Raw genomic sequence first — 13,049 nt, forward strand, 5'->3', positions numbered from 1 at the left:
CACACATATTTATTTTTGTAATGCTTCACATGAGCTTTTGTTTTGTCGATCATGGCTACCAGTTTCTAACTAAAGATTAGATTTTGTAGCTTCAAGGTTGAATATTTAGTTCAATACTAGAATTTTGGACCATTCTGTCGCATAAATCCCATGTTAATCAAAGGACATCAGAGTCCGAGAAAAATCAGAGTGAAACTATGGTGTCGTCATCGCCTGGGCAGTATTGTTTGGCAATAACCTCAAAAATTGGAAAGACCATTGCGTGATCTGAAAAATCATGGGATAGAACTCAATATGCACCATTTTAGCGATTCCACTTCTCTGATTCTTCAGTTGATATCCTCTACCTGTCCTTTGTGAGTGTTGTTTGTGGACTCCAGTTTTCAATTTTTTCCAACCATTTTGCTTCTCTCTTTCAAATGCCTAAATACTGATTGCAAATTGATAGTTAAGCTGGAGAACCTGCAACTTCAAATTACGTTGGCTAATGTTTTTAACATTCGATCCACTGCGTTGAATGGATTATCCTTTTCCTTTGGCCATTTTGCTCTATACTAGCAGCAGTGCGGCAGCATTTCTACATTTGGTTAAACTGAACAAAGGAAGAATGATAAACAAACAGGCAAAGAAATAGGGAAGAAAGATGTGTCAAAAAGTTGTTTGGTGTTTTTTCTTAAAAATTTTTTCAAACTCTCCAATCATGAATCGACATGTGTACAGTTTTAGCCATGTTTTTCACCCTGTTTCTGTAACATCTTTGCAAAGGAAGTACTTTCTGATTTGGTCAGTTTGAAACGTTACTGGGAAAAGGTGAATTCACTTGATTGTAAAACGTTTCTCGAACTTTGGACGTCTTCATATGGAATGCCACTGACTGCTGCTGCAGGGCTCATTCAGAAAGATATGACAATGTATGTACATGTTTTTCATTAACACGTGTCAAAGCACTCTTGGTGAAACATGCCTGAAGTACTAATTTTTAGGTTTAATAAAGATGTAGGCCTTAGCTGCTTTCCAGATAGCCTTGGAATAACAATCCATGTTTTTGGTCAAGCTGCATGTTTAGTGGCACCAATAAGGATAATATCCTCTTACAATTTTTAGGATTAATGCATGATTTAAATGATTATTAAGTGACACACGACCCTGTCTTGCAATCAGGTTAATTATTTTAAGGTGGTTCATCATGCGTGGTGTTGTGTTCATTAAATGAGAAGTTTGTTGTGCAAGTTTTAAATGTCAAAAATGGATGGATAAACATTTTTAATCATGGCCTCTAATTCTCCAAGGTTGGGATACTAATCTTTGCTACCTTATCAGAATTCTTGTGTTCGGTGGGAACTTCATCCTCTCTCCTATTGTGTGAATCACACACCTTTACTTATCATTAGTTTAGTTTACTTTCTTTTGAAACTGGAGTAAGTTTCTACCTTAAGAACTGATCTATCTCTAATATCATGTCGATATAATGCAGGTGTGGAGAGGTCAAGGATCAAGGAAATGAAAGCATGGACACCATGATGGTGTAAAGATAGACTTTACCATGTAAATTCTTGATGCTCAGGATCTTTTGTTTATTTGTATGTTTCAAAGCAAATTTCAAACAACTTCTCTTTCTTACAAGGCATAACAACTATGCTAAGAGCAAAAGTTTTCAAGCAGTAAATATCAGTGCAAGAGCGAGCACAAAGAACTCTTGCTAAACCATGTTAATCGTTAATGTTAAGCCATTATACCTCGAATCGAATGTGTTGAACACACTACTTCCCTTGACTAAGTTTGCACAAAGATCATGTTGTGACTGTTGTGCATCCATTCAACATTAGAAAACCATATGCTCACAAACATGCATATGGAGGACACATGTATATGTTCATATTATAAATTTCCATCAGACAAACAAGAAATCTGGCGAATTAAGCAAAATTGAAATTAAAGCCAAAAAATGGCTTTATAATCAAACTATGAGCTTACTTTATATTCTACATGTTAACTGGTCTGTGGCATTGTTTTTGTGTCACGCTCTGTTTGTAGATCATCAGGAGTTTCACCAATGTCCTCGTTTGACTCAGGCTGTGACGGATGCGGAGGCAAAACCTGCACCATGGTCTCGAAAAACTCATCGATTCTATCTCTCATGCGCGAGTTGTAATCTTGTATGATCTACAAGTATCGGGCCAAAAAAAAGGGAAACATACAAAAAAATTTGCAAAAAAACTAAGCAACTTGAGAATGGAAGATTTAGATTTTGAAGATGTAAATACATAGCACATAACCATAAACAGTTTAAATTATAAATTGATAGATAGGTGGATACGTGTTGATAAAAAGTGGACTTAGTGTTTAAAAGCTTATAAACATGAGCCAAACATAGGCTCCAAAGATTGCTATAACACACGCATCCAATTCGACAATGCTTTCTTTTTCAAATCACAAACCGAGCAGAATCAGTAACTGTTCCATCGAATTTTTTCTAGATCACACTAATGTATTTCATGCTATTTGGGGACAATGCTGAGATCCTCATTGCATTCTCATTCTCAACAAGAATCACATCTTAAACATAGTGTTTGTATTTCAGGAGGTGAGAATCGTATTATAAAAAATTTTCTCAATCAGCATATAGTTCAAGATCCTTGCATTGGCACTACCCCAATTTCTATTTGGGATTTGTGAAAGATCCAAATGGAAAGCTAACGCCAAAATTAAATTGTGTAGCTTCTCAACGCTTCAGCTAATTTCGTTTTTATCTCTTAGCATCACATTACATCCAGTATTTACTACCATCATATCTTGACCACATTTTCTTTTGATCAATAAATCATTTATAGCATACACAGCAAGAGCAACATGTACAATACGCACTTTAAAGCACCTCTAAGGAGCATATTGAGAATTCTTAAATTTGAATTGCCTGATGAATGAAGATAAAAACTAACACTATGAATCCACAATGGTATTTAAGTAAGAACAAAATAGTAATAGTTTGACAAAAATTACCGGGTCAATCTCAACTGCAGATGATGGCCTAATGTTGACAATATTAAGCATTTCACCCTTAGCAAGGTCATATTTTTCACAATCTTCCACGAACTTATTGATGATTTCTATTGTTTGATTGGATGCAACAGTTTGTTCTAAATAATCATAAACCTGCACCCCAAAAAAAAAAAAAGAAAAAAAAAAGGGGTATTAGCCATGAATATACCCACATTACTTGATGAGAAAGTATCAATGATATATAAATTAAGAACAAAATGTTCCAACCTTGAATTCAGATGGTGCAACGGCAGCAATAACACGTGTAGGATCTTTCCCGGCCCCTCTGGATCTAAAGAGCGCAAGAACTTCATAGTTAGTAAGTACACCAGCATTGGATTGGAGTCTGCAATATACCCAACAGCAAGGGGCATACGAATTCGAGTCATTTTGGCATAATAAGACAGTATAGCAACTAAGTGCTAAAAAGATGGAAAATCTGTATTGTGTGAATACCGCACATCTTCATAGCCAAAGGCTGGTCAGTACAATAAGAATTTAAATTTTAATGATGTCGTTTGAGTGGTCACAGGCAATTGAATGTTGACGTAAATTGCCTGCAAATTTCAACTTTCCTCCATTAAACAAGTTAAGAGCATCGTATCCCACCAAACAAACAGGCAAGAAGTTATGCAATTAAAATAGCTTGAATGTTCGCAATAAATATGAAACACACTCTACTGATTTCCCCAAAGAACCACAATGAGGTAAAGCCAGGGACTAAAGACTAACGTATGTGATGTAAACATAGATTAATTGGTTTTATACCTGTTATATTTTGGTGCAATTACACTGTTACCGATTTCTCAAAAGAACGACAATGAGAAAACAGAATTACTAGCATCTTAAGAAATTTACTTTAAAATACTCCAAGTATATGGAAGCAAGAGATAAATTTCTATTCACCTACCAAATGAACTAAATATTAAGGTGCAGCCTAAAAGCAGCTTTTATAAAATACAGAAGCTTGGAAATAAATAAAAGAAATAGAAGAAACGTCAATATGAATTATGAAAAACCACTGCCAATAAAACCGCAAAAGAAAATAAAAGTAACAAGAAGAGAAGCAGATGAAAGAACATATATTAGACAGTACAACAAGAGAAAAGGAAAAAATCAAAGTAAAAGAAGAGTGTATAACCTGTTTCCGGTTTCCAATCGTCAATCTTCCTAGGCGCCGCCGGAAGTAACAAATAACCGCCGGAGAAGCATCTGTTCTTTCCCTCTTCTCTATTAGACCGTTGGTGGTATGGTATAACATGGGCTTTAATTAGGAAGGCCCAAAAACTAGCCCAAGAAAACAAAGAAAATAAAGATTAATCCAAATTGACAAACTAAAACTTTTTAGCCAATTTTTTTTTTTTTTTAAAAGTTGATATAAATTTATGGTTAAAAAATGATTTTAAAAAAATGTGATACTTCCATGGTACATGAGATTTTGATTTTAACTTCTTAGCGACATTTTTAGCCATATAAACAAAACCCCAGACTTATATGTAAAAATAAATGAGTTTTTACATTTTTTAAAGAAAAATTTATAAAATATATAAAAATATAAGGATTTTGCTCCTCTATCAGTCCTGTAAATGATCTGGTAGAGGAGCCTCTTTCACAGTAATGAATCTCAATGTGAGACCCATTATTAAAAAAATGTAAAAAAACACCCACGCCCACCCCCAAATGTGAGAGGAGCTGCTCTACCGGATCATTTATTGATCTGGTAGAGCAGCAGGGTTCTATAATCAAGATATCATGTTAAACAAATAATTAAGGCAACGATAAAGCCAACAACGATGTCAAATCAAATATCACTTCAAATAATTTCTCTTTATTGCTTTTCATAAAGCTTACCATTTTCCAAAATTCAAATATTCAAAGGGTTTTTTATGACTTGGTATAGGCTTGCCGGGAAATGGCCCCAACGAATATTATGTAATCAGATAGGCGGATCCAAGATTTTTTACTCATAAGTTTAATATTAGAGAGGCAAAATATATAAATTCAAAATTGAGATTTTGAGTCACAAACCTATTAAAAATGGTAAGTTTGAGACTCAAGTGATTGCAATTATCAATGTGATGTTAAAATTGTACCCGACTTATATATAATTCATTGCTAGAGGGCAAATTTGTTAAATTCAATTAACATTTATCTTTAATCCAATTGAAACATGTATGCGATTTCAACATATAAATTTTCCCAAAAATTGACCATTTTCGTCTACTATTATTTGGGAAAATTTATATATTTTACTATTTTTTATTTTAAAATTTATATTTAAACTATATGGCTACAAAAGTTTTGGCTTTTCTTTTCATTGCATGTAGCATAAAGATCGAATGACAATGCTACATTTACGGGTTACTCAGAGCTTCAATATTATAGATGTGAGTAGACAATTCGAGATATCAGGTCAATTTGCTTACGATGAACGAAAATGTCTCATTACAAATTGTGTATAACAAAAGAAACTCATTTTAATTACAAATATTATTTTCATCAACTCTACATGTACAAAAAATTTGTACAAATAAGTTGACAGAGATGCATGCCATCTGGCCACTGATTTGAATTTCGTCACATGCACTAATGCAAGTAATAAAAAGAAAGTAAAAAGGGAATTTTTTTTTTTATAGAAATGAATTCAGGCCCCGTTTGGTAGGGATTTTTTGCCCCAAAAAATTGATTTTTTGACCGTTATTTTACTATTTAAGCCGTAATTTTTGACTTCTTCTCTCACATGTGAACCTCACTTTTCCTCTAACGATTAAAAAATCAATTCTCAAAATCCCTACCAAACGGGCCCTCAGAATCCCTCTCGAGAGTTTAACTTTAAAAAAAAAAAAAAAATTACATTCCCAACGTTGTTTTGTCCCTCGCAATAAAATTAAAAAAAAAATAGTAAAATTGTAATCTTTAAGACAATTCATACCATATTAATTAGTTAAACATCGAAAATTTGTCTGAACACTGAACAATTTGTTATCTAACAATGTACTAACTACAGAGTGTTTGGCATTATTAGTAATACAAATATTTTAATGGAAGTGGGGTGATGGGGTTCAGGTAATGTTAAGGCATGAAGAGCTTGTTGCCACACTTGCATCGCCAAGCTTCTGGATAATACTCTAATGGCGTACTGAATCTCGGTTGAATTGGAACATGCACTGGTTTACATGGCAAACAATTTCCACACTTGGATCTACAGGTGGGTGGCGATGATCCTGGGCCAACGAGTCGCCGCCGAGTCAGAACTCGCTCTACCACTTCCTCTTTGATCTTCCTCACTCCAAAACCTATTCACAGACAGAAAAGAATAGAAATTTGTTATTAATACAGTAAAAGTGCTTAATTAATTCCATTTGGAAGAAATTTGAATTTACTTACTGAATTGATGAGCAGGTTTTAGGCTAAAAGCTGAAACTGAAGTAAGTAGAAGAAAAGATATTGTAGCAAACGAGATTGTACATTGCTGGTGGTGGCGGCGCAAAACGCCCATCGCCGCACACGGTGGTGCACAAACAAGCAGCTTCCCTCTCTCTGTGTGCGTATAAAGATGTGTAATAGAGATGCTAAACCATAAACAGTGTTGCGTGTGAAGGCGAGACTGGTGAGTGAATCCAAGTCAAAGAGGGCACCTTACACTGTAAATCTATAAGAGAAGAGAGAGAATGGGTACATAGAGTGTGTCAGAGAGATGGGAATTATTTTCTTTCTCTGATTTGCAATATGATGAAACATATCTATTAGGCTATGTTTGATTACTCACATTTTCCAACTTTTGATTGTCCAAAATTTTTTCTAGAATTAAAATTTCAACTTTCTTGTCACTTCAGCATTTTCCATAAAATCAAGGAATTAGAATTCTCATCAAAATGGTGAGTTACTCCACATTTTCCAACTTTTGATTGTCTAAAATTTTTCTTAGAATCGAAATTTCAACTTTCTTGTCACGTCAACATTTTCCATGAAATCAAGGAATTAGAATTCTCACCAAAATGGTGAGAATTGGAATTCCCATTTACCTTAGCAAATTTTTTTTCATTTTTTTTTTGTTTGCAATGGAAACAAATTCTAAAAATTATTGTAAAAAAATATTTCTTTTTAATTGACAATTTTCATGTAAAACAAAATCAAACGACCACAAAGAGATAGATGATTTTCTTGAATTTTTTTTTTTACAATGGAAATAAATTTCATCCCCAATACCAATAAATTTTATCACTTTAATTGATAATTTTCATATAAAACAAAATCAAACGAACACCAAAAATTACTTTCATTTCAACATTTTTCACGTGAAAAATTATACCAATCAAATACAATAATTTACAATTCCCAAAAAAATAATTTCTAAGCAATTCAATTCCTTATAATTCATTTTCTTTTCACCCAAATTCTATCTTTGCAATCAAATGACCATTAGTAAAAAATGACAGTTTGATCTTTTGTTGTTATGGAAACATAGGAATTAAGCCCCTGTTTGGGATTACTTTAATGTGATTTTGAGAAAAAATATATTTTGGAATAATGATTTATTGAAGAATATGAATTAAAAGATAATAAAAAAATTTTGAGTTTACGTGTAATATTATATTATTGAAAAATGTATAATTAAAAATAAAAAAGGAAAATGGAGCTCAAACAAGGGCAAATAAAGAAATCAGTGATAAAAGTGTCAGTTGAAAGTTTTGAAGATTATGGTAATTAAATAAATTAGAAAAGAACTTTCAAGTAGGGATGACAATAGTTCGGTTTTGGTTCAATTCGGTCAAAATTATCATTGAACCGTCAAATTTTTTGCTATACCATAACTGCATTATAACCACGTAAATCAGTTCGGTTCGGTTAATAACCACAAAAATTTATTATTTTTTATAGGTCCATCAAATTGATAAAAAACAATTTATGAAAAGAGAGTCAATGAAAACAAAAGAATAATATTCCAAACGAAAACGCAAACATTATCCCAAATTCCAATTGCAAAATACAAATTTAACAAATAATATTATAAATATCACAATACTAAACTTTTCCTTCATTCTTGATTCTTGTGCATTATAATTACTTGATTCATACTCAATAATTCAAAAATTTCAACCTTAACTCATATTCAATCTTCATTCTTCCCCACAACTCTTACTAGTATAGGTCAACACTCAAAATTAATTTCTATATAGTAAATAAGAAATGTAAGTAGAGAGTACAATGATACTACCTAATCCAAAATAGTTTTAACTAAGATTTAAATAAAAAAAATGTACTTTTTCGTCAACTTTCTTCTCACTAAACATTGACATCCCTAATAAAAGAATGATTTTTTTTAAACGGATAATCGGTTCGGTTTCGGTTCGACAGCGTAAATACCATACCTGTACCGCCACGAACCGATTCATTAAAATCAAATACCATATCCGCCCCATTGCACCATCGGTTCGATTTTTTTCGCCCCATACGGTTCGGTTAACCACAATTTTCGATTCTAACGGTTCAAATTGCCATCTCTACTTTCAAGCCTTCAAAAGTAAGATTCTAAGTATGTGAACCTGAGTCAAGATTCTAAGTATGTGACTCTGAGTCCCATTGTTACTGAAATAATCATTTATATGTTAAAATCACATGTGATTTCTCCTGTGATTTTAACTTCCTCATTATCAATTAAGTAGAAGAATCACATTGGGGGGCTCTGGAACCAAGTGTCGGGAGTTCGATTCCTGGTTGGAGCAGCCAAGTGATGTAATAACCAGAGGAAGGGTTGGAGCAGCTTGGTGATGTAATAACCATGGAGGAGGGTCCCTTTGGGGAAGGAGTAAAAGTCATGTGGGAACTTGGGAACCAATAAGGGCACAACCTGCGATTTACCTCCACTAGTCACTGAGGGGCCGGGGGCTAGAGGTCCAGGATTTAGTCCGGCTAAGTTGGGACACCTGGGTTATCAAAAAAAAAAAAAAAAAAAAAAAAAAAAAAGAAAAAAGTAGAAGAGACGAGCTACATTATTCGCATGGATGATCGTGGGATTAACACAACACCCACGCATAGGGCGTCGAGATTATTTTATTTATGGGGATCCACATCGATGCATGTAAGGGCTCGGTCACCCGCTAGGTCATCCTCTTGGGTTGTTTGGCTTAACTCCAAGTAAAATCTATTCACTGATTCATATAGGCTAGCACTTGAACCTCATTTATTTTTATATATATATAACGTGAATTGTTGTGATAAATTTACCTGCACATTCATGTCAATTGACGCAAATAATTTGGAAAATAACATGTCTTGCCAAAAGATACATAGAACTAGCAAAAAGAAGGATGGAAATTCATGTACCAAAAATAAAAGAATGTCTACATAAATTTGTTGAAGATAATATGTGGCGGGGTCCTCAAAAGAATATAATCGATTAATTTTGCTGGATATAGCACTGTCTTCTTCATACGTCTACACGGCCTATTTCCATGCTTTTATTTCGAAAAGAGGTAAGAATATGACAACGTGGTACGTTGAATGATTAAATTTGGTAAATACGAAATAGGGACTTGAATGCAATATTTAGAAAGTTGAGGGGTAGTTTATGTAAAGGGAGACAGAGCTCTGGTGCATTCGTGTGGTATCGTACGTGTGGGGTATGGGGAGTGACTGTCTTCTACGAGAAGAACATTAGATGAGTCAAAAGAAGTGTAAAATTTACCACTGTTGATACCTTTTTCTCCTCTAGATTTGTGTTAGAATGGTATGGACCTCGTATGAATAATTTAGAGCTTGTTTGGTTTAAGATTTTAAATCAATTAAAATTAATTTTTTGATCTTTATTTCACTATTTCATTCGTCATTTTTAAATTCTCTCATAGATAGAACCTACTTTATCTATAATGGGCAAAAAAATAATTATCAAAATTCCTACCAAACAAGGACATAATATTAAAGGATTTGCTCATTGAAATGGATCGAACCCTTAAAAAGGTTATTCTTAATTAACATTGTTATTTTTTTCAGAAGTAAAAACTTTTAGAAAAATGTTGGTAAAATTTTCGAATTTCCCTTGAGAACAAAGTAATTAATATTAAAGGCGTATTTGATTGCATTTATTTTTCAAATTTTTTACTTTATAGTATTTGATTGCTATTTTTTCCATTTAAAATATTTTTCAACTTTTAAAAATATACCTAATTTTGCTTTTCTTAAGGAAAATATTTTTTTTTTGTGAGAATAAGTTTTTGTTTTTCTCAAAACAAGAAAAATATTTTATTTCTAGGTGATATTTTTCATCTCAATCAACTACACTCTAAATGTATTTTGGGCTCATTTGATAGGGTTTTTGCTTTTACTTATTGTAGAAAATTTAACACCAGTTTCTTCTAAAAGGTGAATCTAGTAAGGCAAAATTCTTTCAAAAAATTATTCCAATCATGTTACACGTACACTCTCTTATAAATCTTCCTTTACACTTTTTCACATAGCAAAATCTACACTCTTGATTTTCAATCCATCCATCGCATCACTGTACAGATTTCCTCCACAAAAGAGAGGATGTGATCCTTGTTGTAACAGGATGTACATATAGCGTAATTTTAATTATTCAAATATGTGAAAAAATAGTTTCTTAATTTTAGAGACAACTTTTTATTTTTGAAAAGTCTTGTGGGCCATCCATATTAACCAATTTTGGAAAATCTACTTATTTAAACAATAATTTGAGTTGTTGATTTCAAAGTCGGGTCGAATCTTCTAATCAATGGCAAATATATTCACCGGGTGGGAAATAATTGTTTAGTTTATTAAAATTGTATGAAAATGAAATAAAAATATGGTTGACGGATGGAATCAATTTTTAGGTAAATGCAAATAATAACCAAATAAAATTTGATTAATTATTGGAAGTCAATTATTATTAGAATAGAGCTATTATGATTTATGACGAATAAATGTGCGAGTGCGGGCCTACAAATGGGTTTGATCATCGGGCTCGGGTTTCGAGGGGTCTGGATTTTGAGTCAGAGCCTTCAGAACTCATTAAAAGACGTATTCAGAGCCAAAGGGCTACATGTGATAGTAAACCCATTGATTTATAGCCATATTAGGTTGGGTACCATTTTTATAAGAATGAAAATGAAAAATTATGGTCGTTATGGAATTCATATGAGAGATAGAAAGTTAAATATGATGATTTGATAAAATAAATAACGATTATATTTTTCATTTTTGTGATCAAAAAATAAAAATCAAACGGGAGCTTAAATTTTATCAAAATGTGCTCATATTTTATCAAAAAATCTTCTGAAATTTTACGGTTTGTTGGCAAATATCATTACCGTATTTTTAAAACATGTTGAAATAAGAAGCAATGGATAAAAATTGACATAACATTAGACGTACCTTAACTATACGATTTAAAATTATTGAAATAATAAGAATTTATATATTATTGTTTTGATTTGTAATATAAAATGTTTGAGAAATGAAAAAACAAATATTTGGATTTATTTGTTATGCTACGTTTACTTAGAAGATGTTCGGTAAACTAAATTAGATAACACCTAACCTAATGTTGAATTTTTTGTTTCGTTATATTAAAAAATTATTTATAACCAATTAATTCAAACATGGATTGGTACAAAATCGCAAAAGTTAGTGAAGTTATTCACCAACTCTACTGTATTTAAATTATTTTTGAAAACTCTAGTATGATTAGTCCATTTCAACTTATTGTCGTCATTGATGATTAAAAAGCAGGTTTCTTGTATTTCACTCAAAATTTATTTTTGATTTAAAAAATATATATATATATATATATTTTTTTTTTACCTTCAATAAAGCTCATGTTTGGTATGGATTAATCTAAATCAAAGTTGACAATTAGCTCCTATTTGGACCACATTTTTTCCCAATTTTAGAAGAAATGGAGCTGTTGAATGGCCCTGCATGACATAACATTTTTTATTTGCCTCTCACAGTTGGCTTAGGGCTGTGTGCTCCAAAAGTCAAAAATCTCATTTCCATTCTCCAAAAATACGTAGCAAGCAGGGGCCTAATTACATCTTTTATTAAATTTACAACTTTTTAATCACACATTTAAGTAATTTTTATTAAAATCTATTAAAAATTCTGGAGTCTACATCTTGGTCCCTCAAGTTGCAGATAGGTTAAATCATAGGTTGTGCTCCAAACTGACCAGTGCTCAAGAACTCCCTCAACGGATCTACCAAAGTGTCAAACAAGTCGTTTCCCATCTTTGCACCTTGCCTTCCAGTAGAGCTCCTGCCTTTCAGGATAAATCCTGCCTTCCAGGAGAATATTTGTCTTCCAAGAACCTTCCAGGAATCGAACTCACGACCTCTGATCGGTCAGTTTGAAAGCGCCCTCATCTTTGGCAGTTGGGATGAGTCCTGGGGGGGCACAATTCTATATTTATATTATAGTTTCAAACTATGCAGCGTAACTAAACAATTAGATCATGGTCAATATTACAAATCTCTTTCCAGTTGAACAACTTAACTAGCAAATTTTCCTTCTTTTAGGGGAGCTAAGAATACCGACTACCTTTTAGTTAGAGCTACAAGTAAGATCAAGTCATACCATTCGTAGAAAATGACAAAAACATTTTGCTTTCGATTTTATTATGTAAGTGTAATGATTATTACAAGTAATAAATTGACAAATAAAGTATTATTTTCATGAGGATTCACTAATCTAAACGCGAACAATTAATTTTTGAATTTGATTTTAATATATCTAACATATCAAGGCACAAGGACCCCAAATTCACTATTGTTAACATTCTTTAACCTTCAATTACCCTATTATAGCCAATTTTTATTTTATATTGGCAATCGTCGTTGTGTGCTAACTTTCTCTCTCAAGATAAATTAAACTTATATTTACCTTTAATCAAACCATATCTCTATCAAGGTAAACCATATCTCTATCAAAGATGTGAATGGATAAAAAAGCACTACTAAACAATAATAATACAAAATAGCACCAAGCATAAAAGTATATATATCTCTTAACAA

At 32.4% G+C, this 13,049-nt stretch overlaps 2 protein-coding genes and 1 long non-coding RNA gene across 4 annotated transcripts; 1 reads left to right on the forward strand and 2 right to left on the reverse strand.

Annotated features, from left to right (window-relative positions):
• Nucleotides 1-695: 695 nt before the first annotated feature.
• LOC111396635 lies at nucleotides 696-1,773 on the forward strand. Its single transcript, XR_002703039.1, has 2 exons — nucleotides 696-911; nucleotides 1,475-1,773. It is a non-coding gene; the product is annotated as an uncharacterized LOC111396635 (long non-coding RNA).
• LOC111396634 (DNA-directed RNA polymerase III subunit rpc9-like) lies at nucleotides 1,770-4,314 on the reverse strand. 2 transcript variants are annotated; one of them, XM_023023061.1, is made up of 5 exons: nucleotides 4,181-4,314; nucleotides 3,501-3,596; nucleotides 3,268-3,385; nucleotides 3,001-3,153; nucleotides 1,770-2,163 (listed from the first exon to the last, which is right to left on the reverse strand). In XM_023023061.1, exons 2-5 carry the CDS (start codon nucleotides 3,506-3,508, stop codon nucleotides 1,990-1,992), a joined length of 453 nt encoding a protein of 150 aa, XP_022878829.1. In that variant the 5' UTR covers nucleotides 3,509-3,596; nucleotides 4,181-4,314; the 3' UTR covers nucleotides 1,770-1,989. The 2 variants fall into 2 exon arrangements, with proteins under 2 accessions (XP_022878829.1, XP_022878830.1); XM_023023062.1 differs by having other exon boundaries at nucleotides 1,770-2,097; nucleotides 4,181-4,312.
• Nucleotides 4,315-5,959: 1,645 nt separating this feature from the next.
• On the reverse strand, nucleotides 5,960-6,744 carry LOC111397652 (EPIDERMAL PATTERNING FACTOR-like protein 4). Its single transcript, XM_023024656.1, has 2 exons — nucleotides 6,427-6,744; nucleotides 5,960-6,335 (listed from the first exon to the last, which is right to left on the reverse strand). Exons 1-2 carry the CDS (start codon nucleotides 6,536-6,538, stop codon nucleotides 6,112-6,114), a joined length of 336 nt encoding a protein of 111 aa, XP_022880424.1. The 5' UTR covers nucleotides 6,539-6,744; the 3' UTR covers nucleotides 5,960-6,111.
• Nucleotides 6,745-13,049: the final 6,305 nt, after the last annotated feature.

The sequence above is a fragment of the Olea europaea genome, chromosome 7 (genome assembly GCF_002742605.1).
Source record: "Olea europaea var. sylvestris chromosome 7, O_europaea_v1, whole genome shotgun sequence".
Lineage (NCBI taxonomy): Eukaryota > Viridiplantae > Streptophyta > Magnoliopsida > Lamiales > Oleaceae > Olea > Olea europaea.